This window comes from Lacerta agilis, chromosome 14 (genome assembly GCF_009819535.1).
Source record: "Lacerta agilis isolate rLacAgi1 chromosome 14, rLacAgi1.pri, whole genome shotgun sequence".
NCBI classification, from domain to species: Eukaryota; Metazoa; Chordata; class Lepidosauria; order Squamata; family Lacertidae; genus Lacerta; species Lacerta agilis.
In genome coordinates this window covers 2,666,076-2,692,547 of record NC_046325.1, presented here as the reverse complement: position 1 = coordinate 2,692,547, position 26,472 = coordinate 2,666,076, and the positions used below count along the sequence as shown (strand labels likewise).

The window sequence follows — 26,472 nt, the reverse complement described above, 5'->3', positions numbered from 1 at the left end:
CTTCTCCCTACCCAATCCTTGATTTACAAAAGAGGAGTTGCCAACTGACCAAGGCTGCGACTGCTCCTGTGCTTTTGGCAGCAGTCCAGTGGGGAGATACAAACACAGTGACGGAAGCTGGCTAGAAAGTTGGCTGCCCTGAGCCAAAATCCCCCTGCTCCTCTCTCTCCTCCAGGTCATTCCATGCCAAATCACCTGGTGCCATGTGCTTTGGTTTTTTTTTTAATTAAATAATCAATAAAACTTAATTTTAAAAATATATCAGATGACATTGTTAACATAAGAGGGTACAATTTTAACTATTCTCACGAATGTGCGAGTTATTTCAGGCTCAAAGAGACCTTAAACCTGTACAAATTGTAATATATTTTTTGGTAAATTTTTTACTTCAAAATCAATTTATTTTATAACCACAAAAAACACCCTCCTTATTTTAAAAACATTTTATTTTATAACCACAAAAAACACCCTCCTTATTTTTAAAACATTTTATTTTATAACCACAAAAAACACCCTCCTAATTTTTAAAACATAACAAGTGCATGGTTAGCCCATTCTACAATATATATATATATGATACATGTGATAGTTGTGGTTTGCGTGCTATGACTTATCAAACCTACCGGGAATAAAATGACAAAAATTCACTTTGAACGGTCAGTGACCCTTTCCTGCTGCACTTAGTACCATGCATATACCTTATTTTGAAAGAGAGCACAATTAGCTTTATTTTGATACCCAAATAAGCCCAAATGGTTGAAAAATAAGCAAAACAGGTTCCCCCCCCCAAAAAAAGACGCAGAAATTGCATTAGCCTAAATCGCACGAAAATCAGAATTCTTAAAAAATTCTCCTGCACCCGATTTTGGACCAAAAAAATCTTTAAAAATTAATTTGAGGTTATCTCATAGGTCAGTGTTTTTCAACCTTTTTTGGGCAAAGGCACACTTGTTTCATGAAAAAAATCACGAGGCACACCACCATTAGAAAATGTTAAAAAAATTAACTCTGTGCCTATATTGACTATATATAAAGTAATTTTTCAATTTTTCCCACGGCACACCAGGCAACATCTCGCGGCACACTAGTGTTGAAAAACACTGTCATAGGTATCTGCACATAAAAATTTTTTTTGAAGAAAATCTGAGTTGTGAGAGCACGGTCGAGTATTAAAATCAGGTGATTTGGAATGACCCCATCCACATTTTGATCTGCAGGTAACTGAAAACGGCTGCATGCACACACTGCAACCCCTAGGGCAGATTTTCTCAAACCTGGTCCCCTCCAGATGTCCTGGCATGCTGGCAGGCGCTCATGGGAGTTGTAGTCCAGATTCCCTATGGAGGTCCATGCTGCAGAAGGCATCCGAGGAGGGTTAACTGGTTTGCTGGTGTGTTCTCAAAGCTCGCCTGCAGAGGGCGCCAGAGGATTGCTTTTCTAAACCCATTTTTTTTTCCCAATCAGCGTTGTGAAAAATCACATTTTTGTTGCAAGGAAGGCAGTGGTGGAGAGAGGAGATAAGAGCCGCCTCGTCACAATATCACTTCTCTCTGCCTCCATGGCGGCCAGAGGAGATGTTCTGTGTGATCCGATGGTTGGCTACCTTCTGACCAGTGCTTTTTTCCTGGAAAAATAAAAAGTTGGGGGAACTCGCACCACAGAGTTTATAAGTTTGTTTGTTTACTGCGGGCCCAGTCGCAGTGCCACACACAGACACACCCGGGCAGCGGCTAAATGTAAGATGTGATTAACAAGCTCAAGCAGGCAACAATCTGGGTTGGAAACGGCCACAACTTTATGAGTTACAGATATACAGATATATGACAGTTCTCTTTCTCAAACTCTGGGAGGAAGACCTTTCATCGCCTACAGACAGCCACCTAATCTTAAACAACCCCTCACCCACAATAATACAACAACCGGACTTAACATGGACACTGGTACCAGAGCCTGCCATAAACCCAGATGCCAACTTTGCTGCCACATAAACCCAGACAACACCATTACTGACCCCAACAACATAGAATCCTAGAGTTGGAAGAGACCCCAAGGGCCATCCAGTCCAACCCCCTGCCAAGCAGGAAACATCATCAAAGCATTCCTGACAGATGGCTGTCAAGCCTCCACTTCAAGACCTCCAAAGAAGGAGACTCCACCACACTCCTTGGTAGCAAATTCCACTGTCCAACAGCTCTCACTGTCAGGAAGTTCTTCCTAATGTTTAGGTGGAATCTTCTTTCTTGTAGTTTGAGTCCATTGCCCCGTGTCCGCTTCTCTGGAGCAGCAGAAAACAACCTTTCTCCCTCCTCTATATGACATCCTTTTATATATTTGAACATGGCTATCATATCACCCCTTAACCTACTCTTCTCCAGGCTAAACATACCCAGCTCCCTAAGCCGTTCCTCATAAGGCATTGTTTCCAGGCCTTGGACCATTTTGGTTGCCCTCTTCTGGACACGTTCCAGCTTGTCAGTATCCTTCTTGAACTGTGGTGCCCAGAACTGGACACAGTATTCCAGGTGAGGTCTGACCAGAGCAGAATATAGTGGTACTATTACTTCCCTTGATCTAGATGCTATACTCCTATTGATGCAGCCCAGAATTGCATTGGCTCTTTTAGCTGCTGCATCACCCTGTTGACTCATGTCAGGTTTATCAAACATACCATCGTGGGACTATTTAATTAATCAACTTCTAACATTGTGTATGCCATCAAATGCCAACAGTGCCCTTCAGCTCTCTATATTGGACAAACAGGCCAAACGCTATGCCAAAGGATCGGTAAAGGGAGCCCTGACCATTAGGTCCAGTCATGTCCGACTCTGGTGTAGCGGCGCTCATCTTGCTTTACTGGCCGAGGGAGCCGGCGTACAGCTTCCGGGTCATGTGGCCAGCATGACTAAGCCGCTTCTGGCGAACCAGAGCAGCGCACAGAAACACCGTTTACCTTCCCGCCGGAGCGGTACCTATTTATCCACTTGCACTTTGACGTGATTTCGAACTGCTAGGTGGGCAGGAGCTGGGACAGAGCAACGGGAGCTCACCTCGTCGCGGGGATTCGAACCGCCGACCTGATCAGCAAGCCCTAGGCTCTGTGGTTTAACCACAATGCCACCCGCGTCCCACGCCAAAGGATAAATGGACATAAATCTGACATCAGGAATCACGAGACAGAGAAACCAGTAGGAGAACACTTTAGTCTCCCAGGACATTCTATACAAGATCTCAAAGTAGCTGTCTTATTGCAAAAGAATTTCAGAAATAGACTGGAAAGAGAAGCTGCTGAACTGCAACTTATTACCAAACTTAAAACCATGGAGAGACCTGGTCTGGACAGATACATTGGATTCTTATCTCATTATACATGATATAGCTATCTTTAGCCATCTCACCCCTTGCTTTTCCCCATAAGACCAATTGCAGTCGTTAACATTCGTCAACAGGTTTTCCACACCTATCAGCCAATCTCCCATTCCCACCACCCTTCTGAGTCATACCCCTCCCCACCCTTTCACTATATATAAGGGTCTGGTGACTTCTGTTTCAGTGTATCTGAATTTCGTGCATGCACACGAAAGCTCATACCAAGAACAAACTTAGTTGGTCTTTAAGGTGCTACTGGAAGGATTTTTTTTTTAATTTTGTTTCCACTACGGCAGACCAACACGGCTACCTACCTGTAACTAGATATAGGTGCGTTTTTCACCCAGGCATCGGCCCCCAAGAAAAAATAATATTTTTATTAAAAGGTAAGTGTTCCCCCAAGTTCCTGCTAAAGTCAGAGATTACTTTAGGGGATTCCGGAAGGGGATTCCAACTAAAGATTAGGGAGAACTTTCTGACCGTAAGAGCTGTTCAGCAGTAGAACAGACCCCCTCTGGACGTCCTTGGAGAGGTTGGGGGGGGGCATCTGTTAGGGATGCTTTAGCTGAGATTCCTGCATTGGAAGGGGTGAAACTGGAAGACCCTTGGGGGTCCCTTCCAAATCTGCAATTCTATGACGGTATCTGCTGTGTATGGGGTGAGACCAGTCTTGTCTACACTGACTTCCAGCAGCGGCCCTCTTCCAAAACCCAAATCCACATGGCTTGTTGATTGAAGGGGGATGTATGATTCTTCAACGTCAACTTCGTTGGACTGGTCGTGTTGTGCGGATGCCTGATTATCGTCTTCCAAAGCGACTACTCTATTCCGAACTTAAAACATGAAAAGCGTAATGCTGGCGGTCAACAAAAGAGGTTTAAGGCTCTCTCAAGGCAAATCTTTAAAAATGTAGGTAAAGGGACCCCTGACCATTAGGTCCAGTCATGGACGACTCTGGGGTTGTGGCTCTCATCTTGCTTTACTGGCCGAGGGATCCGGCGTACAGCTTCCGGGTCACGTGGCCAGCATGACTAAGCCGCTTCTGGCGAACCAGAGCAGTGCATGGAAACGCCGTTTACCTTCCCGCCGGAGCGGTACCTATTTATCTACTTGCACTTTGACAGCATCTTAAAAAGCAAAGACATCACCTTGCCGACAAAGGTCCGTATAGTTAAAGCTATGGTTTTCCCAGTAGTAATGTACGGAAGTGAGAGCTGGACCATCAAGAAGGCTGATCGCCGAAGAATGGATGCTTTTGAATTATGGTGCTGGAGGAGACTCTTGAGAGTCCCATGGACTGCAAGAAGATCAAACCTATCCATTCTCAAGGAAATTGGCCCTGAGTGCTCACTGGAAGGACAGATCCTGAAGTTGAGGCTCCAGTACTTTGGCCACCTCATGAGAAGAGAAGACTCCCTGGAAAAGACCCTGATGTTGGGAAAGATGGAGGGCACAAGGAGAAGGGGACGACAGAGGACGAGATGGTTGGACAGTGTTCTTGAAGCTACTAACATGAGTCTGGCTGAACTGCGGGAGGCAGTGGAGGATAGGCGTGCCCGGTGTGCTCTGGTCCAGAGTCGGACACAACTGAACCACTGAACAACAACAACTTTGATGTGCTTTTGAACTGCTAGGTGGGCAGGAGCAGGGACCATACTGTCAACCTTTCCCTGCTTGCCTCTCCACCCCCCCCACCTCCCGCCAAAGCCTGCGGGGGGGGAGGCAGAAGATTGGTGTCACCTAGGGCGCCAGAAGCCCTAGCACCGTTCCTGCGCACAGAAACGCCCTTTACCTTCCTGCCGGAGTGATACCTATTTATCTACTTGCACTTTGACGTGCTTTCGAACTGCGGGGATTCAAACCGCCGACCTTCCGATCAGCAAGCCCTGGGCTCAGTGGTTTAGACCAGTATTTCCCAAACTTGGGTCTCCAGCTGATTTTGGACTACAACTCCCATCATCCCTGACCAGCAAGACCAGCGGTCAGGGATGATGGGAATTGTAGTCTGAAAACAGCAGAGGACCCGAGTTTGGGAAACCCTGGTTTAGACCAGTGTTTTTCAACCACTGTTCCGCGGCACACTAGTGTGCCGCAAGATGTTGCCTGGTGTACCGTGGGAAAAATTGAAAAATTACTTTATATATAGTCAATATAGGCAGAGTTAAATTTTTTAACATTTTCTAATGGTGGTGTGCCTCGTGATTTTTTTCATGAAACAAGTGTGCTTTTGCCCAAAAAAGGTTGAAAAACACTGGTTTAGACCACAGCTCCACCTGGCCAGCGAGCGCTCCAATTGGAGAGCAGCCTTTACCAAAGGTGTCTGTGGGCTTTGAAGACACTCGAACTCAGGACGCAAGGGAGAAACGTGCTTAGAGGAAGGCATGCTTGGCAAATCCACACCGTGGTCAACTCCCACCCAGAAACCAATGTCCCCACTGTGGAAGGACGTGCGGATCCAGAATTGGCCTCCACATTCACTTACGGACTCATTGTTAAAACCGTGTTGATGGAAGACAATCTTACTCGGCTACGAGGGGTCGCCGAAGAAGAAGATGGTTTGGCTCTTGTGCTCATTCCTGGCCCCTCATCCCAAATCTATCCTGCCTGGCAGAGCCAGGATGAAACTTTCTAAGCCTTCAGAGGCTTACGATGGGCCAGGTTCAGAGCTGGGGGTTTGGGGGGGGTGGAAGCTGCTGGGAGCCTGCCTGGATTATGAAAATGCAATCCTCTGGCAGAATGTCCTTCCTTGCCAAAGCGGGAAGGCTGGGAGGGAATGGGGTGGGCAGGAAAGAGTGATGCGCTATTTGCATATGCAAATGGAGAAATAAGGCAAACGGGGTCTCTTTCCCTATCGAAGAAAGCAGGTTGTAAATCTCACGGCCTTAATCTCATCCCTGCCTGCCCACCTTGAAAAGCGATTGCCTGCAGGGCACCCAGAGGTCAAGCATGGATCTGTCTGCGGGCGCCCTTTGTCCCTTCCAAGCCAGGGGAGAATCTGCTGCAGGCGAAAATTCCCCCTCCTGCAGAGCCTCGCCCTCCCCAGCTGCAAAAGGTGGGTGAGCGGGAGGGGGGATGGGGGTGCTGCTGCTGTTGCCACCCACCCACCCATTTTGGGGAGGCGTAGGCCCTGCCTCGCTCGCCCTCCTGGCCTTGCCGCCGTCTTCCGGATGACTCTCAAATCCCTCATGTCAGCACTAATCTTTAAAGGCCCCTTTCTGGCACCCTTCCCGAAAAAAAGAGAGAGAGAGAGAGAGTTTTGACCCCGGGAGGCTGATCGAAATCCGGGCGAGCCGAGATGTCCTGGCTCTCGGAAGAGGGGAAAGTGGGAAATTAAAACACACACAACCGATTGCAGCTTAACGGGGCTGGTTATGAAAGTGGCGGGGGCCATTGAAGCAGCTGCCACCGCCTCCTGCTCCTCCCCAGAGCTGGCCGCATCCCAGCCAGATGGTGGTGGCAGCAAGGGGGTGGGGGGTTATTAAGCATTGCCAGGAAAAAGAGGACACAAGATTTGCATGTGCTGATGGCTTGGGCTATTTGTTTCTGGCTATGATTTAAGAACACAGCCTGCCGGATCAGGCCAAACGGGGTCCATTGAATCCCGCATTCTGTTCTCACGGGGGGGCCAACCAGATTCCCCCCCCCCAATGGGAAACCTGCAAGCAGGATCCGAGCACAAGAGCCCTCCCCACTCCTGTGGCTTCTGGTGACTGGCACCCAGTCTTGTTTTTGTATTTTTTTACAGTGGTTCCTCGTTTCTCAAACTTAATCCGTTCCGGAAGTCCGTTCCAAAACCAAAGCGTTCCAAAAGCGAGGCGGGCTTTCCCATAGAAAGCAATGCAAAACGGATTAATCCGTTCCAGACTTGGGAAAACAAACCCTAAAACAGCCATTTAGCATGAATTTTACTATTGAACGAGACCGTGGATCCATAAAATGAAAGCAACAAGCAATAAAAAAAATTCCTTCCAGTCGCACCTTAGAGACCAACTAAGTTTGTTCTTGGTATGAGCTTTTGTGTGTATCTGAAGAAGTGTGCATGCACACGAAAGCTCATACCAAGAACAAACTTAGTTGGTCTCTAAGGTGCTACTGGAAGGAATTTTTTATTTTTTATTTTGTTTTAACAACAACAGCAACTTACTATTTACAGGTGAAACTCGAAAAATTAGAATATTATGGAAAGGTTCGTTTCTTTCAATAATTCAGCTTAGGTAAAAGGTGAAACTAATATATGAGATAGACTCATGACATGCTAAGCGAGATATGTCAAGCCTTTATTTGTTATTATTGGGATGATTATGGCGTACAGCTGATGAGAACCCCAAATAAACAATTTCAACTTTGGGGTTCTCATCAGCTGTACACCATAAACATCACAATTAAAACAAGCAAAGGATTGACATATCTCGCTTTGCATGTCATGAGTCTATCTCATATGTTAAACTCCAGTAGCAAATGAAAACAATTGCTTACATAAATTGACTTTTCCACGATATTCTAATTTTTCGAGTTTCACCCGTATACCCTGCCCATCTGGCTGGGTTTTACAGCTCAATGGCCTCCTTAGATAGTAAAATTCATGTTAAATTGCTGTTTTAAGGGTTGTTTTTAAAAGTCTGGAACGGATCAATCCATTTTGCATTCCTTTCTATGGGAAAGCGCGCCTTGGTTTTGGAACGCTTTGGTTTTGGAATGGACTTCTGGAATGGATTAAGTTTGAGAACCGAGGTACCACTGTAAATTACAGTATATCACTATATAGGGACACTACAATTCCACGCATGCTTGCCTAGCATCTAGGTACACAAGTGTTATTATCTAAATACATTCATGGTTTATTTATAAACTCCTATGCTTTTTATGAATACTGTTCTACTTGTCCATACAAAGTCTATGTCTGTAAGCGATTCATTCACAAATCGCAAGCGTTGTCATATATTCAGTCCATTGTCTAACAGGTGTACCTTTCCAGTGCATCGATATCAGTCTTTCGGCACGAAAAATCCATTTACAGTGTCCAATTGTCAAATTCTATATAGAAGTCACGTAATTCAAAAGAACATTTTCCTTTGAGAATTTTAACTTTTTTCTGCACAGTCATGTTTATACAATCCAATACTTTCTCCCAAAACTTAGTAAGCCTAGAACACTGTAAAAACATGTGTTTCAAATAAGCATTATCCTTTTTAGTGTCTATTACTGTCATCTAGTCCAACCCCTGCAATGCAGCGCAGTCATTTTCTACATAAACGTAACAGAGTCCAATAAATTGCCAATATCATTTTCTGTTGTACTGTACATCCTAGTTTAAGATCCATAGGCACCTTTGCTTCAGCAGTTAAAGCACCAAACAATTCAAAGTCCATTTGAGCCACACGGCTCGCCGCAAAGCATCCTGGGAACTGTAGTTTTGTTAAGGGCGCCGGGAATTCTAGCTCGGTGCGGGTGCAAACTACAGTTCCCACGATTCTTGGGAGCAAGTTGCGCGCTTTTAAATTGCATGATGGCGCGATTGGCGCTTGCAGACAATTTTCCCTTTCCAAGAATTCGCCTGATCTCATTTGCAAACGCTACTTAAGCCAGTGACCAGCCACGCATCTCGCTAATTAATTAATAAGCCAATTAGCGGCGTGATTAAGAGCTTCCTTTTGACCGCCCTGTCCATCAAGTGCGCAGGGTGATTCCCGAGTTTGAGCGTGACGAAAGAGGGAAGAGCTTCTTTCTCCCCCCCCCAAAAAAATAAATCGAGGTTGCAGAAGGATGATGATCTCAGAGAGGCTTAAATTCTGAGCAAATTCGGACGTGGTCTAGAATAAAAAGGGATTTATTTGGGGCCTTCCCTGGAATAATGAATGAATGGCTCCGCAGGCCTCAGTTCGACATCATCGCCAGTAGGGGGAAGCCAGCTTAATAGAGAAACTCAAGAGAGGTTAACCTCCACCTGCCCTCCCCCCCCCAAAAAAAAAAATCAGCCGCATCGTAAGGAGGGGGTAGAGATGAGAGACAGAGGGAAGGCACAAGATCAAAGCCACCCGCCGCTTGAAATTTATTGCATCTCTTTCCCGGGATTCGCAAGTCCCTGATTCAGCATCCGCTGCAGAAAATAAATATTAGACCTGGGAATCAGAATTAATGAAGGGCGGGCTGGGAACGCGAATCCCAAACCTGCCCCCCCCCCCCGCTAACAGGCAAATCCGATTTCTCTTTCCCCAGTCTTCTCCACGTTGCAGAGTTGGGGGAAAGGGTTCAGGAAAGAGCAACCCAGGTGATCCAAAGGGAGGAGGGACTTTTTTTAATCTGGAGGAAGAAGATAGGGGTCGATGAAATTACGCCTGGGCCGAGAAAAGAGTCCCTCCTTCTCCCCATAACAACAGAACGTGGGGGTGCACAAAGGAGCCGGACGCTGGAAGGTTCGGAACCGAGAAAAGTAAGTTCTCCATTGTGAAGCGCAGAGTTCAACTGCGGAACTCCCTGCCACAAGAGGCAGCGATGACCACTAACCTCCTGGGTGGTTTTAAAAGAGGATTGGGCAAATTCATGGAGGAGGAGAGGGCTATCGACAGCTCCTAGCCAGGATGGCTGCGCTCCGCCTAAACGGTTGGAGGAAGCGATGCAGGAGAGGAGAGGGATCTTGTGTTCGAATCCTGTTCACTGGTTTCCCATAACGGATATCTGGTTGGCCACTGTGAGAACAGGATGCTGGACTAGAAGTGCCATTGCTCTGATCCAGCAGTTTCTTGTTGTGTTCTTATACAGTTTTAAAGAGTCACCGTGAAAATTCGTCAGAATTTTAGCGTAGGTTTATCCTGAATGTACACGGTTTCCCTGCACACAGTTTTGCTGAAAACACAGAGTTTTGCCAATGCAACCCTTTGCCCACCCTCACACACTTATAATGCATTTTGCACGCTATTTTCACGTTCGTTTCTCAGCCCACGTCGCCCTGGTCCGCGCAGTCTTAAGCAGCTGGCGAAACCACAGTGCAAAATTCAGAAAATGCAGTTTTCCAATGGACGGCTCCTGTATTATTCTCCGAAAGTGTGAATCGGATGGGCTCATCTTTAAACGGAGTCAAAGTTCTTCCCAAACTCCAGCTTGTCTGATTAGAGATGCAAGTTGCTTGCAACAGGACCCGTGAACCTACTACGTTTGGGGAGGGGGGATTCCTTGCCCGGTGGGTGTGTGGTTTTTATTTCATTTTATTTATAAATTATAGCTCTCCTCACAGGCCCCGGCCCCCTGGCAGGCTGAGATATCACAGAGCCAAGCCAAGGAATTCTGTCTAGGCAATTAGCAAATTGCCTTGGAAGAGGCCAGAGCTGAGAAAAGCTTCTTTTAAAAAAAAGAAATCTTTATTATTTATTATCGGAGAGTGAGAGAGGGAGAGAGAAAATGAGGGTTTTATAGCAGGAACGTAAACGCTGAATGTGGTCCATTATTCCGCTAATGGATTTCATTGCCTCGCACGGAGCTCTTTGCATAACAGGTCCCGGGAACCTCTGGAAAGGCCTCTGGGGAGGAAGGGGGTGTTTCGGGGTGAGTGCGGAGAAAGTGCGGAGAAAAATAAGGCCCCTTCCCCAGCTATCGATCATGAAACTGCTCTGGGCTAGGTGGGTGGGTGGAGAGGAGATGATATTAGGGTTTTTTTTTCTTGCCAGGGGTGGGGACAGCTGTTTCTAGCCGCTGGGTCTGGAACACAGACCCGATTGATCACAGTCAAGGACGGCGAAACCCAGTATCCTGTTTCTGACGGTGGACAGCTCAGGGAGGCTCAAAAGCAGGGCTCTCCACTGGCTCCCCCAGCACCCGAGACTCGGAGGTAGACTGCCTCTGCAAATGGAGGATTTCAGGCCAAGGAGGGTGTGAAGAGAGGCTGGTGAGGGGCGTGGCCTGAGCCGAAGGGGCGTGGCCTGGGGCCGAGTTCAACTGGTCGTAGAGACCGCCTTGGACTGCAATTGTCTACTCCTGTCCTAGGAGCTGGAGTGAGCTAACACTGGAACTTTTGGTCATGCAACGAAGCTGAGCATCGGAAGATTCAGGGCAGTTAAAAGGAAGCCCTCCTTCTTCATGCAGCGCATTGTTAAACTGTGGAACTCCCTGCCACAGGGGGGCAGGGACGACTGGACAATTCACAAAGGAGGAGAGGGCTATCGAGGGCTCCTAGCCGGGTTGGCTCTTCCCTGCCTCTGCTGTCTGTGGCAGCGATGCTTCTGAATCCCAGTTGCTGGAAACCACAGGTAGGGAGAGGGTTCTTGTGTTCGAATCCTGCCTCCTTTGGGCCACCTGCTTGGCCAGTATAAGAAAAGGAAGCTGGCCTAGATGGGCCACTGGCCTGATCTGGCAGGCTCTTCCGGTGCCCTTGTGGAGCCTCCAGGTCCAGAAGCAGTCTATCTGGATTCCTAGGTTCTTAGGGGCATGTGGCCCCTGTGGGAACAGGATGCAGGACTTAGATGGGGCCCTGGCCTGATCCAGAAGGGTTCGCCTTATGTTGTTACGTTGAGAAAGGCTGCAGTCGTCAGCTAGCTTCGAACCTATGGAAACTGCTCCATTTAGGGTGGTTCAGTCTATGACATCAGGTTTCAGGGTTCAGGTGTCTGCCAGAGCCCCACCCACAGGCCCTCCCAATACACACAGTTCCCACTTTGGCCATCAGGGGGCAGTAGCCACCTTCACATCTTGGCTGGGGCTGAGCCAATAGCCCTTGGCCACCGGACAGGGAGCTGTCAGCGAACAGAAACACTTATGAAAATTTGATAGGCGCACCCATTAATTACAGCTCTCCAGAGAGCTGCCTTCTCCCGCTTTAAGTGCCTCTTCAATCGCTAACTCTTCTGGAAAGGACTCGGACTCCTGGGTCCTCTGTTCAGCTTTGGGCTTTCTCTCGGTGGCTTCTAGCATGGTCAGATCTGAAGTCTCCAGGTTGGCCAGCCAACCTCCAGGTGGCAGAGAGGAGGCTTGAATCTCCAGGTCGGCAGATTAAAGGATTAGGCTGACTGTCTTAAAAAGTCATGGCACAAAAGGAAAAGGAACGAGGAGGGGAGAGGGGAGAAATGAAGAGCAAGACGCCAAATTCTTGACATTGGAAGGTTCTTCTGATGACCAGAGGAGGACATAGGCATTTTGAATTTCAGTGGTGCCCTGATAATCAGATAGTGCAGATATTATTTTGCTTTTCGGCCTATGTCCAACTATACTCGTTCTGTGTTCCTATCTTACTGTTTCGCTTTTCGCTTTTCGCCTTTAAACTTTCCTCCATTGCCATAACAGCCCTCCGTGTACGTTAGAAAATGGCATTGACCAAAAAAAATCTTTCAACCCCCCCCTCCCCCAGAAAAAGCGCTCTGCACATGCTCAGAGGCGCTGGTTCTCAAACCGAGCGCTCTTTCTCCAGGAGGCTGGGGGACGCGGTGGGCTGAACTAATAACAGAGTTCATCATGAATAATAGCAGAGAGATAGAAGCAGGAAGAGACTTTCCCCGGCGTCCGGGGAGGGGGGCCGACTCCCGGGATGCGGGGCGGCCATGTGCTTCTCTGCCGCTCGCCCTCCTCCTCTGCACCCGCCAAATGTCACCACAGGCCCTGGGCAAAGCGGTTTGGGGGTGAACCAGCTGCCTTCACCAGCCCAGTCCCCCACCTCGTGCGAGAGGCGCATCCGTGTGTGAGAATTTAATGAGCCTGCGCTGTGGGGCTGAGGCCTTGGAGAGTGACAGAGAGAGAGGGAGGGAGGCAGAGATGGAGAGGGAGTTTCGGGGTGGAGAAGACCTGGTTTGTCACCCAAGCAGCCGGGCCAGGAGCGAAGGAAGAAGGAAGAGGCCTTGCCTTCGCCCTCTGCATAATTCACTGCCTCGCCTGCCTGCCATCACATGGGCGGCTGTGCAGGCTCTTCTAAGGTTTCTAAGCCATCCCAAAACACAGATGTTGAGAGCGTGCAAAGGAGCTGTTATCTATAAAGGCACATGTCCTGTGCTTTTTTTCTGGGGGGGGGGGGACACGGGGCAGGGGAATGTATACCCCTAAACATTTTGTGAATCTAAGTTTGGCCTCTGTGCTGGCCCCCAGGGGGTTTGTCCGTAAAGCAAGGTCTGGTCCAATGCTAAGGTGTCCAACGGGGTCAGTCCGGCAGGGAGCAGGGCAAGGAAAGGGAACAGGGTTACAGTCAGAAGCATAACAAAATAAAAATTTCTTTCCAGTAGCACCTTAGAGACCAACTAAGTTTGTTCTTGGTATGAGCTTTCGTGTGCATGCACACTTCTTCAGAAGCATGTTAGCAACTATGTTGCTCACGCAACTTGGGGCTGCGGCTGGCTGGCTTTTATCTGCCCTGACGCTTAGGGTGGCCCCGATCCTCTGGAGACTCGCCTCTCCTTCTGGCAAGTACTCCTCCTGCAAGCACTCTCGGCCCTGGACCTCTGGAGTTCAGGAGAGGCCGGTGGGCTACCGGACCCAGGGGCTGCCTCAGCTTCCCCTGACGAGGCTGGGCATGGAATACCTGCAGGCAATGGGTCCTCCACCCCATCAGAAGCCAGAGCAGACTCCGCTGATGCCTGCACCTGAGGAACCAGCACAGGTGAGGAGGACCTTTCAAGCTGAAGCCCTGGCCCTGGCTCAGCTGGTTTTGGAGGCGGGGAATCATGTGCCGGCTGGGATTCCTCGGGTTCGGCGTCTGAGTCCGAATCCCAGGCCACCACAGCCTCATTCAGGGGCAGTATTTCAACATGAGTAGGAAAATGAGCTCCAGCTCTCCAGTGAGAGATGGACCATAAAGAAGGCTGGTGGCCGAAGAATGGATGCTTTTGAATTCTGGTGCTGGAGGAGACTCTTGAGAGTCCCGTGGACTGCAAAAAGATCAAACCTATCCATTCTGAGGGAAATCAGCCCTGAGTGCTCACTGGAAGGACAGATCCTGAAGCTGAGGCTCCAAGACTTTGGCCACCTCATGAGAAGAGAAGACTCCCTGGAAAAGACCCTGATGTTGGGAAAGATGGAGGGCGCAAGGAGAAGGGGACGACAGAGGATGAGATGGTTGGACAGTGTTCTCGAAGCGACTGGCATGAGTTTGGCCAAACTGCGGGAGGCAGTGGAGGATAGGCGTGCCTGGCGTGCTCTGGTCCATGGGGTCACGAAGAGTCGGACACGAATAAACGACTGAACAACAACAACAACAGGAAAATGAGAATACCCCTAAACATTTTTTTAAAAGAAAAAAAGCACTGTTCGTTCCTATTTTAATCCCTTTAATCTTGGAACTGTAGACTTTTCCCTGTTGATGTTTTACTGAGTTTCACTTACAAGAGGGCGGAAAGGGTGTGAGAAAGAAAAATACAATTTTTTTTTGCCGTATATACAATAAGTGCAATCAATTACACCTCCGTAGATTACTGTAAAGAAATAAATGTCGTCCTAGTAGGATTATTAATGGCCTATGACGTTGCGTGGAAACTCGTTCCAAGTGTCTATGCATTTGTCCAGAGAAAGTCTACGTCAATCCGCTCCTAAGTTGTGAGTGTTGTCATATTGTCAATCCGTTGGAAGGGGTCCCGAGGGGTCATCTAGTCCAACCCCCTCCCCATGCCACCCAAGAGAAAAATAATAATCACAGAGTTGTAGATTGGGGGGCGGGGACCCCTGAGGGTCATCTAGTCCAACCCCCCTGCAATGCAAGAATCTCAACCAAAGCGTCTGTGACAGGGCAGCTGCGGTGTGGAGCAAGGGGACAGCAGGGAAAAAGAAATTCCCTTCCTCTCGCAACATGAGAACTCCATTGAAGCTGAATGTTGGGAGACTGAGGACAGAGAAAAGAAAATCCTTCCTCAACTGCGGAACTCCCTGCCACAGGAGGCAGCGATGGCCACCAGCTTGGATGGCTCTGAAAGAGGATTAGAGGCAGAAGCCACTGCATGCTTCTGAATACTGCAGGTGAGGGCAGAGCCGGATTAACGTATATGCTAAACAAGCTATAACTCACTCTCGGGGGGGGGGGCCAAAAAAATTAAAGGAAAAAAGGGTATTTAAGATGCCTTGCTGAGAGAGTCCTGAGAAGTGGACTCTGGGTCTTACTGGTCAGGAAGAGACAATGGTCACTCAGGACAGGGGCAGAGGGCCAGTGCCGGATTTATGTAAACAAGCCATAGCTTAGGGCCACGCTCTCTTGGGGGCCCCCAAAAAAATTATAGGGGGGAACTGGATGTTCATTTCCGAAATATAAAATAAAGAACAAATAAAATAAAACCTACATACAGCAACAGTGTTTTGTGTTGTATAGGCTCCTGTGATGTAAGACATGGGCCCCGCCTGCTAGCCTGCTCCCTAAAATATCCCGGGTTTGCTCCTTTCTATATATAGGGTGCCTACATTCTGCAAGGACTGGTTGCATGGCAACATGCGCTTGAGATACCTATGAGGTCCATAAATTGCCATATACTGTAGTGTATATTCAACACCAAAAACAGTGGCAATTTGTTGTTGACAAAGGACAGCTGGACATACAAAGGGCCCCGTTACCTTGAGTAGCTTAGGGCCTCGTCAGACCTCAGTCTGCCCCTGGGTGAGGGCATTGTCTTGGTCATGGGAAGGCAAACTAAGGCCCGGGGGCTGGATCCGGCCCAATTGCCTTCTCAATCTGGCCCGCGGACGGTCCGGGAATCAGTGTGTTTTTACATGAGTAGAATGTGTGCTTTCATTTAAAATGCATCTCTGGGCTATTTGTGGGGCATAGGAATTCGTTCATTATTTTTTTTCAAAATATAGTCCGGTCCCCCACAAGGTCTGAGGGACAGTGGACCGGCCCCCTGCTGAAAAAGTTTGCTGACCCCTGGTCTTGGTGGACCACTTTGTAAAGCAATTGATGGCCGAGAGCTCGGCCTCCACAGTCGGAGGCAGCGATGCTTCCGAATGCTAGTAGCTGGGAAAAAGCAGGAGGGGAGAGTGCCGGTCTTGTGTTCGAATCCTGCTTGCGGGTTTTCCTTGGGGGGGGGGGGGGAAATGTTGGCCACTGTAGGAACAGGAGGCTGGGCTCGGCCCAGCTATAGGGCTCATCGGGTTCTCTCTCCCGTTGGGGCTCCAAACCGCAGGTTAGTTTCGGGTGTTCCTCTGACCCCGGTGAGCTAACCCCAGATGCACCCAAATTGTGGGAGGGAGGGAGAGGGAGAGGGAGGTCAGGAATCCTCGTGTTGACGGATGAAGTGGCCTCTGCGCTTGCCTCCGGTTCAGGACTGTTTCGTAATCCGTTTCCAAGCTGCAACCCCCCCCCCCCGCCTGCGAGACTCTCCTCCCTCTGGAGGCAATGGGTGCCCCCACCCACCCAGTTACGGTTCACGTCCCCACGGAGAACACAGCAAGCACACACATGCATGTGTGCACAGCGACCCATCCAGCGTTATTGGAGCCGCATTACATAATAACCCCATTGCTCTGTTCCTCCTGTTTGTTTTTTTGAAACCGGTATGAAATTTTAATGCTGTGTGTGTGTGGAAGGGAGGCCAAAAAAAACCACGAGGCACTCGCACATCGCACACAGCGGAGAGGCCCCACAACCCGCGGCACACCCACCGCTCTCCGAAAGAGGAAGGAAGCCGCGAGGGTGTTTTTCTTGTCCTCGCAAGCAGGGTGAACCTCATAGCGTTTCAGAGCTGGAAGGGATTCCCAAAGGTCATCTAGTCCAATCCCCCCCTGCAATGCAGGAATCACAGCTTAAAGGAACCCCGGGACAGGTGGCCACCCAACCTCTGCTTAAAAACCTCCAAGAGAGGAGAGTCCACCGAGGGGTTCTCTTACGATGTTGAACGGCTCTTAATGCCAGGAAGTTCTTCCTTATGTTTGGATATTACCCTCCAGAGCAGCAGAAAACCACCTGGCTTCATTCCCCAAGTGGCAGCAGCATATTTGAAGATGGCTATCACATCTTCTCCATGCTAAACACGCCCTCCTCCTTCAACTGTTCCTCATCAGGCGTGGTTTCCGGACCCTTGGTTATCCTGGTCGCCCTCCTCTGCCCACCTTCCAGCTTGTCCATCTCCTTCTGAAATCGAGGTGCCCAGAACTGGACTCCGGACAGAGTCTGACCAAGACGGAACAGAGTTGTTCATAGGCTCTGGGCTGGCTCCTGGGAGCAGCAGGACTTGGGAATCATTATATTTGCAGCGGATGAAAAGAAATCTCTTGTTTACGATAGGCAGGAAACCCTGACTGCAATCTGCAATATGACGTCCGTTCCTGGAAATCGCCCTTCAGCGATTGGCGGAGCTCCTCTGATGTCACGGAAGGCTCGCAGGCGGTTCTGGTGCCGTCGACGGAATGCTCAAAAAGCAGCTTTCTGTGAGGGAAGGGGAAAGGTCAGTTTGGCTGGGGGGACGGGGACGGGGGGCTCTGAACCAGCCCCGCGGTAGAAGAGAAGCAACTGTGGGTTGGCATGAAGGCTGAGAAGGCAACAGAGTTTTGGAGGCTCGGAGGCAGAGTTTGGTGCGTCGGCGTTTCAGATATTGATTTGAACCAACCAGCCAAATCCACTGGCGACCGGCGTCTAGCTAAGAAAAGTTTTCAAAAGGGCATTGTCAATCCAAGTCGCTAGAGGTGTCCTGTCCAACAACTAGCACACCAGTGGTAAACTGGACATGATCCGGGAAACAGGAATACCTCTTCCTTGGTGGGTTCGGGGAAGATCTCCTGCTGCAGGTATATCTCAAGAGCTCGGGTGTCTTCCTCCAGCGAAAAGACAACTTATAAATCAGGCCCTGATGCAGAACCATCGAGTCATCTTCCCTTCCGCCTGTTTGCTTCCTGCTGTTTCAGAAGGCGATTCCGACCAAACATCAGGAAGAACTTTCTGACTGCTTTCTGACTGCTTTCGGAAGTCAGTGTTGACTCTCCTGCGTTGCAGATTTTAAAAGAGAGGTTGGGCGGCCTGTCAGGGATGCTTGACCCCTGCATCATCATCGTCATTAATTAAATTAAATTAAATGCATCGCAGGGGGTTGAGCGAGATCAGTGCCAGATTTACGTATAAGCTAAACAAGCTATAGCTTAGGGCCCCCCAAAAATTAAAGGAAAAACAACAAATGGATGTACGTTTCCAAAATATAAGATAAAGAACAAATAAAATAAAACCTACATTCAGCAACAGGGTTTTGTGTTGTGTAGGCTCCTAGGATGTAAGTCATGGGCCCCGCCTGCTAGCCTGCTCCCTAAAATATGAATGGTTTGCTCCTTTCTATATATAGGGTGCCTACATTCTGCATGGACTGGTTGCACGGCAACATGGGCAAACGGCTTGAGATACCTATCAGGTCCATAAATGGCCATATAGCGTATATTCAACCCAAAAAACAGCGACAATTTGTTGTTGACAAAGGACAGCTGGACATAGAAAGGGCCCGTTACCTTAGGGCCGCATCAAACCTAAATCCGGCCCTGGGCTAGAAGACCGGGGGTGGGGTGGGGTTGCTTTCCTTCCAAGTCCGCAATTCCACCATTTTATCCAGGGCAGGGGGCAAGGAGCAGACACGTGAAGGGGGGCAATAGAGACATGGGCCCCCTACCCAGCCTTCCTCACCTCTCACTGCCCCAGAGTTTTGTTCCCTCCCTCCCCCATTCCAAACATGGTGGTGGGAGATGGATTCAGAAGCAGAGGGTGCCTTTTTTTTTTTGACTCTGCAGGGGAACAGCCGCCCCCCCTCCCGCCGCTTCCCTCTCTCCCCTGTTGAAGACCTATAGCTCCCTGATGAGAGATTCCGTAATTTCCATGTCTATTGACTGCTCCCAGGGTGGGAATATATGCAGCCATTAGTCCTTGTCCCAGTTCCATCGATCTGTAGAGGCGCTCTCTCCCCCGCCTCTGGCAAACACAGCCGGGAGGCCTGTGATTTAAGGGGCGTGCTGTGCGGTTAATTTGTACACACACACAAAAATAAATTTAAAATAAATAAATAAATCCTGAAGTATTGCTGAGATCAAATTCGTTCCGGAAACCACACATTTTCGCTCCCTCTCTTTTCTGCAAATGATGGCGAGAGACATATGGGGAACAGGCTCGGCGGTGATGGGAAGGGAACTCTGTACATGCTCAGGGGCTCCTCGTTTAGACCTTCATTTAAAAAAACACACCATGGGAGTGGGGTTGTTGTTTTTGTTTAAACAAAATAAAAATAAAAAAATTCCTTCCAGTAGCACCTTAGAGACCAACTAAGTTTGTTCTTGGTAGGAGCTGATGGGTAGCAATTGTTCCCATTGAGCAGAAGGGAAACTGAGGCGGAGAAAGGAGAGGTTCAAGGGAAGTCCTGTTCTCTGTGCCCAGCTGAGACAAAGCCACTCTGCACATGCTCAGATACCCCTTTGTTGTTTTAGATGCTTTCCCATCTGTCCAAAAGGTTTTCTGACCCCACCAAACCGCTGCCTCGCACAAGGTTAGGCTGAGAGAGGCAGTGACTCGCCACTAAGGTCGCCACACGGATCTTCATTCGTAGCCCCGTTGCTCGCATCTAACACGCATTTAAAGCTTCCCCCGCGGCACCCTGGGAACTGTAGTTTGCAAAGGGGGTGCTAGGAACTGTAGCTCCCTGAAAGGTAAACTACAGCCCCAGGATTCTTGCGAGGAGGTCGGGGGTGGGGAGAGAAGCCAAGCGTGCTCTACACGCGTTCCAAACGCGCTTTCAATGCGCCGTGCGGATACGACCCTCCTTTAGGTGTGCGCCCGCTCCTCTCCTATCGGGAAACGGGAGGTGCGGAGCGGCGCGGCGCCTGCAGGGGGCGCTGATCGCAATTCCGCGCTGACCCACATGGGAGGCGCCGCCAGGAGGTGCAATGGGTGTTTTGGGGGGCGGGGGGGGACCGCGCACGTTGTCGCGTGTGCTGAGTCCTTGCACGACCCCCTCCCACCCCAAGACCCCGCATTGAGGCAGGGACACTCCCCCCCCCCTTCCAAGGACCCTTCCCAAAGTCAACGCGACCCTTAGGGAGATTTTCTTGACTCCTTACATTACATTCCGATCTGGAGGAGATTCACCCCACGGCTTGGGGGGGGGAGGGCGAGGGAAACCCTTCCGCCTCGCCCTTTTGGGGTGTCCCCCCGTGTCTGCCTCCGCCCCATCAAACCCACCCACACCCATAACGGACGTCCAAACCCCAGACACCCACCCCGCGTCTCCAATCGCTACGGATTAATTTCAATTAATTCTTCGGGGGGGGGGGACTATCCAGGCTTCCTTCCGCAGACTGAAAGAGGGACCTTCCCCCCCCTCCCATCGCCGCCCCAGGAAAGGAAGACGGACCCCCCCCCAAAATATCAAAATACACCTTTCCCTGGACAATAAAGACTTTCTCCCTCTCCACGCCCCCCCCCGCCCCAGGGTGCCTAACAGACTGGGGGACTATCCCCCCCCCCCGAGCTTTGTCACGGGTGTGTGACAGAATCCCTCCCTCTCTCCCTCCCCCACCCCTCCCTTTTCTGCTCTCTTCTCCTCCGTCTATCCCTTAACACACCCAGATCGACAACTCCACCCCCCCCCCACCTCTCCACCCCGATCCAGGATCTCTCTCTGTGTGTGTCTCTCTGCCCACCCCCACCCCCCGGGCTTCTCCCTCCTTCCCTCCCTCCCTCTCCACACATAATTAACCTCTGAAGCTCTGAAGGACACCGGGGTCTCCTCCCCGCCCCCCCTCTCCCTCCCTCCCTCCCTCCATCCCTCCAAGCGCAGCGGAAGCCGGGATGGAGACGGCACTCCGGCGAAGGCGGCGGCGGCGAGGGATCCGTCATGGGATCCAGTCCTAGCACGAGAGGGAGAGCCAGCCGTCGGCAGAGACCCCCCTCTCTTTCGGAGGGGGGCGCCCTTTTCCCGGGGCCGCCCCGGAGGAGGGAGGCGATCTCCACCTTGGAGTCACCCTAGGAAGAAGAGGAGGAGATACCCAGTCTTCGTTTTCGTTTTTTGATTTCCCCCTTTATTTTTTGAACCGCTGCCGGGGATCGAACCCGCCCCGTCGGATTGCCAGCCGCGCCGTCCGGCCGGAGAGCGGCGGGATCCGCAGCGCTTCTTCGCCGGGACGCCTTGACCTGCCGCCGCCGGGAGGGCGTGGAAGGAGAGAAGGGGAGAGAGAGGAGGGGGCGCCCCCTGCCCCCCCCAACACCCCGCCTCGCCCCCTAGTCCTGCTCGCCTCCGGATGGGGCAGGCATGGCCGCCTTAGCCAGCTCCCTGATCCGGCAGAAACGGGAGATCCGCGACCCGGTGGCCAGCCGGCCCGTCTCCACGCAGAGGAAGGTTTGCCCCCGAGGGACCAAGTCTTTATGCCAGAAACAACTGCTCATTTTAATCTCCAAAGTCAGACTGTGCGGGGGGAGAAAGGGGCGGCTGGAGAAAACGCCCGGTAAGTCCCCCCCCCCGTCCCCACCTTACCCGACCCCCTCCATCCATCCCCTGCGGAGAGGTGGTCCCGGATCCTGGATCTCTCCGGAGGAGGCGCGGGCGGGTGGGTCCTGGGTTGTGGCTCACCGCGGGAGAGCGACTGCTCCGAGTGCAGAAGGATGCTGCCCGCCCGGGTCTGGAAATCCTGGATTGCTTCCGCCAGCCGTTGTAGGCAACTCTGAGCTATCTGGTCCTGTCTTCCCTGGGTCTTAAGGGGGGAAGCCATGAGGTCTAGAATCTTGGCTTGGTTTGTAAATGAAGGGTTGTTGGTGGGCGGAAGAGCACCTGCTTGGAGTGCAGAAGGTGGCGGGGTTCTGTCATCTACAGGCACAGATCCTGGCTTGAAATCCTGGAGAGGTGCTGCCGGCCAGTGCTGGGCCAAGGCTCTGGTTAGGTGTGTGATGTAAATGCCTTGGAAACAGGCAAATCAAATGTGCTGTTGGGGTGCGAGTTATCTGGGGGGTCAACAGCAGGGGGCGCCCTTTCATTGCGGTTAATGCAGACAGGGGAGGGATTCCGTTTCCAGGGGGTCCACAGGACTGGGCGGTATCCCAGATATATATCCCGGGGTCGACGGCTTCACACATTTGTTGTAAATATGGACTGTCCTTTGTGAGTTGCAGGGCCCTGGGTTCGACAGCAGGAGGCGCTGGGCCTCGGAGGGGGGGCGGTTTACACCGACTGTTTTCAACCTTGCGCATCTATGGGTCGCCTGATGGAAGCTTTGTCTCCTCTGGGTCAGCAGTAGGGGTCTCTGCTGTGCAATGGGGCGGTCTTCCGTTTCTGTGATCTCTTGGATAGCTGTGGGACTCATTGCTGCAGGAAAAGGCCTGTTCAGTTATCTTGAGGACTAGAAACTTAGGTAGAAGAGGCACATATCGAATGTATAAACCCACAAATCTCAGGTGCAGCCTGGAGGGGCTTCTATGGAGTGGGGTGCCCTTTCCCCCCTGTTGGCTGAAAATGTTATTAAAGTTACAAATTTATTTTACTTTTTACTAGTCAATCTGAACCCGGAAATAAATAGTCGGCAAGTTTATACAGTACAGGCAACTGCGTACGGGACAGTGGAATGTATGAATGAGTCCCTGCAAAGGTGGGGCGAGTAATTTTGAAGAAATAAAATAATTTCAGCGCTGATTTTTGCAGCTTAGACTTTCACCAAACTCTTTCCGACTGGGAAATGTTTAACAGGGAGGCCGGCTTCCTCTTGTCGAGGCTTCTGAAGGATTGATCTTTTAGCTGGAAGTTCGTCTTCCCTGCCTGCGGAAAGTTAGCAGGCTTTTAAATCCGTACTGTAGTAACAATTATTTGCGGTCCTAAAATGTCTCCCTGAAACCATCTATCTGAAATAGATGGGCCAATCTAGAGGAGATTCCTGGTTTTGCAGCACTCACCGCATGCTCAGAGGCCCTGTCCGGCTTTTCGATCAGGGCTGAACAGCAGGACCCGGTGTGGAAATTCAAACAAACGAGCCGCGATGCTCTGTAGAATATGGAACGACACCCCGTTTGGGTTTTTACGGCTTTTAAAAAAAAAGATAGCCCATTAATTTTAAAGGTCTCTAAATGAAAACGCAGCTGTCGCCGCTGGTGAGTCCTGAAATCCGAGGGTTTATCACGCCCAAATGTGAAATCCTATATTTGCTTATTCTCAAAATGCTACCTAATTGTGCCGGGATGGGGGATTATAATTAAGGCTTATTATTAGCCTAAGTGGTCGTGTCTATATAGACTTCTTGCTCCTGGCCTGTTCAGGAAGGATGCTAATCGCCAGGGAGGGGGTGAGGGGAAGCAGGTGGTCCTCCAGGCTGTCTTCCCTAGTGGCTACGGAGGGCGGCCGCAGTCCTTAATTTCTGTTTCAAAAGCTCGAGAAGAGGAATCGAGAAGAGGAATGAATCCACCGGGCTCGGTGTGGAAAGGGTCTGTAAGGGGCTCGGTGGCAGAGACCGAATTTCACACTCGGATGGTGCCGGGTTCAAATCCTGCCGGCGTCTCCAGGTAGGGCTGTCTGAAACCCCAGAGAGCCACTGCTGCCAGTCAGTGTAGCCAGCATGGAGCTAGAGGAACACTCCCCAGTGGTCTAATTTAGGATCAGGTCACTTCCTAGGCCAGTCAGTGGGAAGGGAAAAGATTTGGGTGGCAGGCTCTGCATTGCAGCGGGCCAGACTGAATGATCTCAGGGGGCCAGAGGCCTGATCCGTCTCCCTACCTCGCCCCCTATTTCCAGGTTGTGATAACCGTATTGATCCGGGCTGCTGGGAAGGGTGGTTCTCCGAGGGTGTAGTCCCTCACTCGGCACTCAAAAGGTCTGCATGGATTATGCTTTCCGCTAAATTACGGTGCCATAAGGCGTTTTAGACGTTGTGGGGTGGAAGGAGGAAAACGCCCGAAAGTTTGAGAATCCCAAAACGGCCGGGCTTTAATCGGAAGTAAGTTGAATGGGACTTCCTTCCGGGCAAATGGTTAGGCAGGAATTTGACGCTTGAGATGGTTTGAGGCTGTGTCGCTTAGCGGATCCTGCAAAACCTCGTTTCCCTCAAGGGAGTTTATCAGTCATGGTGGCCTCGGAAGGAAAGCGTTGACTCGGTTATCCTTGTCCACATTAATGGACGCGCGACCGAGAGCGTCCCACCCCTCAAAACCTGCATGCCCCGGTGACCCCTAGTTTGCGGTGTTTCCTAGGTGCCTTTGGGACAGCTGAGTGGGGATCGGTGGGGCGTTTGCACCCCTTCTCCGAATTGCACCCAGGACAGGGTGCAAAAGTCTCCCTGGGGAAACGATATTAGAAATCGCAAAACGGAACCGCAGAGCTAATCCTTGACAGGGCGAAGAGATCTGACCCCGCAGAGGAGTATCTCTTCCATCCTTCCGCTCTGTTTCGCAGGAGGGCCGTGCCCCTGTTTCGATGCCCGTGGGGCTGTGTCAACAGCGAGGCCCCGCCTGGGGACACCCCACATATATCTAGGGCTGGAACGTGCAGTTTCCCCCCCCCCAAAAGATATAGACTATTCTCTATGGAAAGGCTGGATTCCTGTGGCCGTTTCCCCACCCAAGCTGCACACATTTGACAAGTCACTGCGTTCCTCTTTGGAAACGGGTGGATTTCGAAAGACAAAACAAGGAAAGAGAGAGAGAGAGAGAGAGAGAGAGAGAGAGAGAGAGAGAGAGAGAGGCATTTTATGGGTAATTGCAACAGCCAAAGAAGAGAGTCGCTGCCTCCCCTCCACCACCCTTAAGCCCCCTCCCCTCTCTCCAATTTTGTCCTTCAAATGTCTTGGCGAATGACAGAGTGACAGGCAATGCGGGCCTCGCATCCAGGAACCGCGCAGATCTCGCCGTGGAACTTTGCGGGAGAGGAGCATTTTGTTTTTCTCGTTATCTTCCTTCCTCTTCTTCTTCTTCTTCTTCTTCTTCTTCTTCTTCTTCTTCTTCTTCTTCTTCTTCTTCTTCTTCTAAAAGGTGTTTCCTCCTCTGTTCTTCCTTTAATTGCATGTCTTATACCTTAAAACCTTTGCACCCTGTCTCCGAGATGCTGAAAGGGGCCTTCGGGGTGTGTGCAACTCATAATTAAAACGAGAGTTAAATCCACAAAGAGGGATTAATTCTTCAAAAAGACAGCCAGCCGTGCAGCAGACATTTTGCAAAAATGGGAAATGATTGTTGTTATTACTATTATTATTATTATTATTATTATTATTATTATTATTACTAATTGCCTGCCCTTCACCCCAAGGTCCCGGGGCATTAAGCACAATATTAGACACCATTTAATATTGGTTCTTAGCAACATGCACCTTGAGTGTCAAAAGCCAGCATAAAGACGCGTATCCTAGCAGGAATCGTAGAATTGTAGAAGGGACCCCCGAGGGTCATCTATTCCAACCCTCTGCATTGCAGGAATCTCAACTAGATCATACATGACAGGCGGCCATCCGATCTCTGCTTAAAAACCTCCAGCGAAGACCGTTCTACTGTCGAGCGCCTCTTACCGTCAGAAAGTTATTCCCGATATTTAGCTGAAATCTCCTTTCTTGTAACTTGAACCCACTGGTTTGGGTCCTAGCCTCCGTGTGCCAGCCCGTGAGACATTTGAATATGCTAACCCAGGGGTCGAATTGATGCTTTTGAATTATGGTGCTGGAGGAGACTCTTGAGAGTCCCATGGACTGCAAGAAGATCAAACTTATCCATTCTCAAAGAAATCAGCCCTGAGTGCTCACTAGAAGGACAGATCCTGAAGTTGAGGCTCCAAGACTTTGGCCACCTCATGAGAAGAGAAGACTCCCTGGAAAAGACCCTGATGTTGGGAAAGATGGAGGGCACAAGGAGAAGGGGACGACAGAGGATGAGATGGTTGGACAGTGTTCTCGAAGCTACTAACATGAGTTTGGCCAAACTGCGAGAGGCAGTGAAGGATAGGCGTGCCTGGCATGCTCTGGTCCATGGGGTCACGAAGAGTCGGACACGACTGAACGACAACAAAACCCAGGGTTCAGAAACCTTTTCCAGTCGTGGGCCGTTCCACCGTCCCTCAGACCATGTGGTGGGCCGGACTATATTTCCCTAGTAGTGTTTCCCCAGTAGTGATGTATGGAAGTGAGAGCTGGACCATAAAGAAGGCTGATCGCCGAAGAATTGATGCTTTTGAATTATGGTGCTGGAGGAGACTCTTGAGAGTCCCATGGACTGCAAGAAGATCAAACCTATCCATC

At 50.3% G+C, this 26,472-nt stretch overlaps 1 protein-coding gene across 1 annotated transcript in view; it reads left to right on the top strand.

Annotated features, from left to right (window-relative positions):
* The first annotated feature begins 21,482 nt into the window (after positions 1–21,482).
* The window catches only part of FGF11 (fibroblast growth factor 11), a 41,634-nt gene continuing 36,644 nt past the window's right edge, over positions 21,483–26,472 (top strand). Inside the window, exon 1 of the mRNA XM_033169590.1 lies at positions 21,483–21,720. Coding sequence (XP_033025481.1) covers positions 21,528–21,720 — 193 coding nt within the window. The 5' untranslated portion in view covers positions 21,483–21,527. The remainder of the gene's footprint in view (positions 21,721–26,472) is intronic.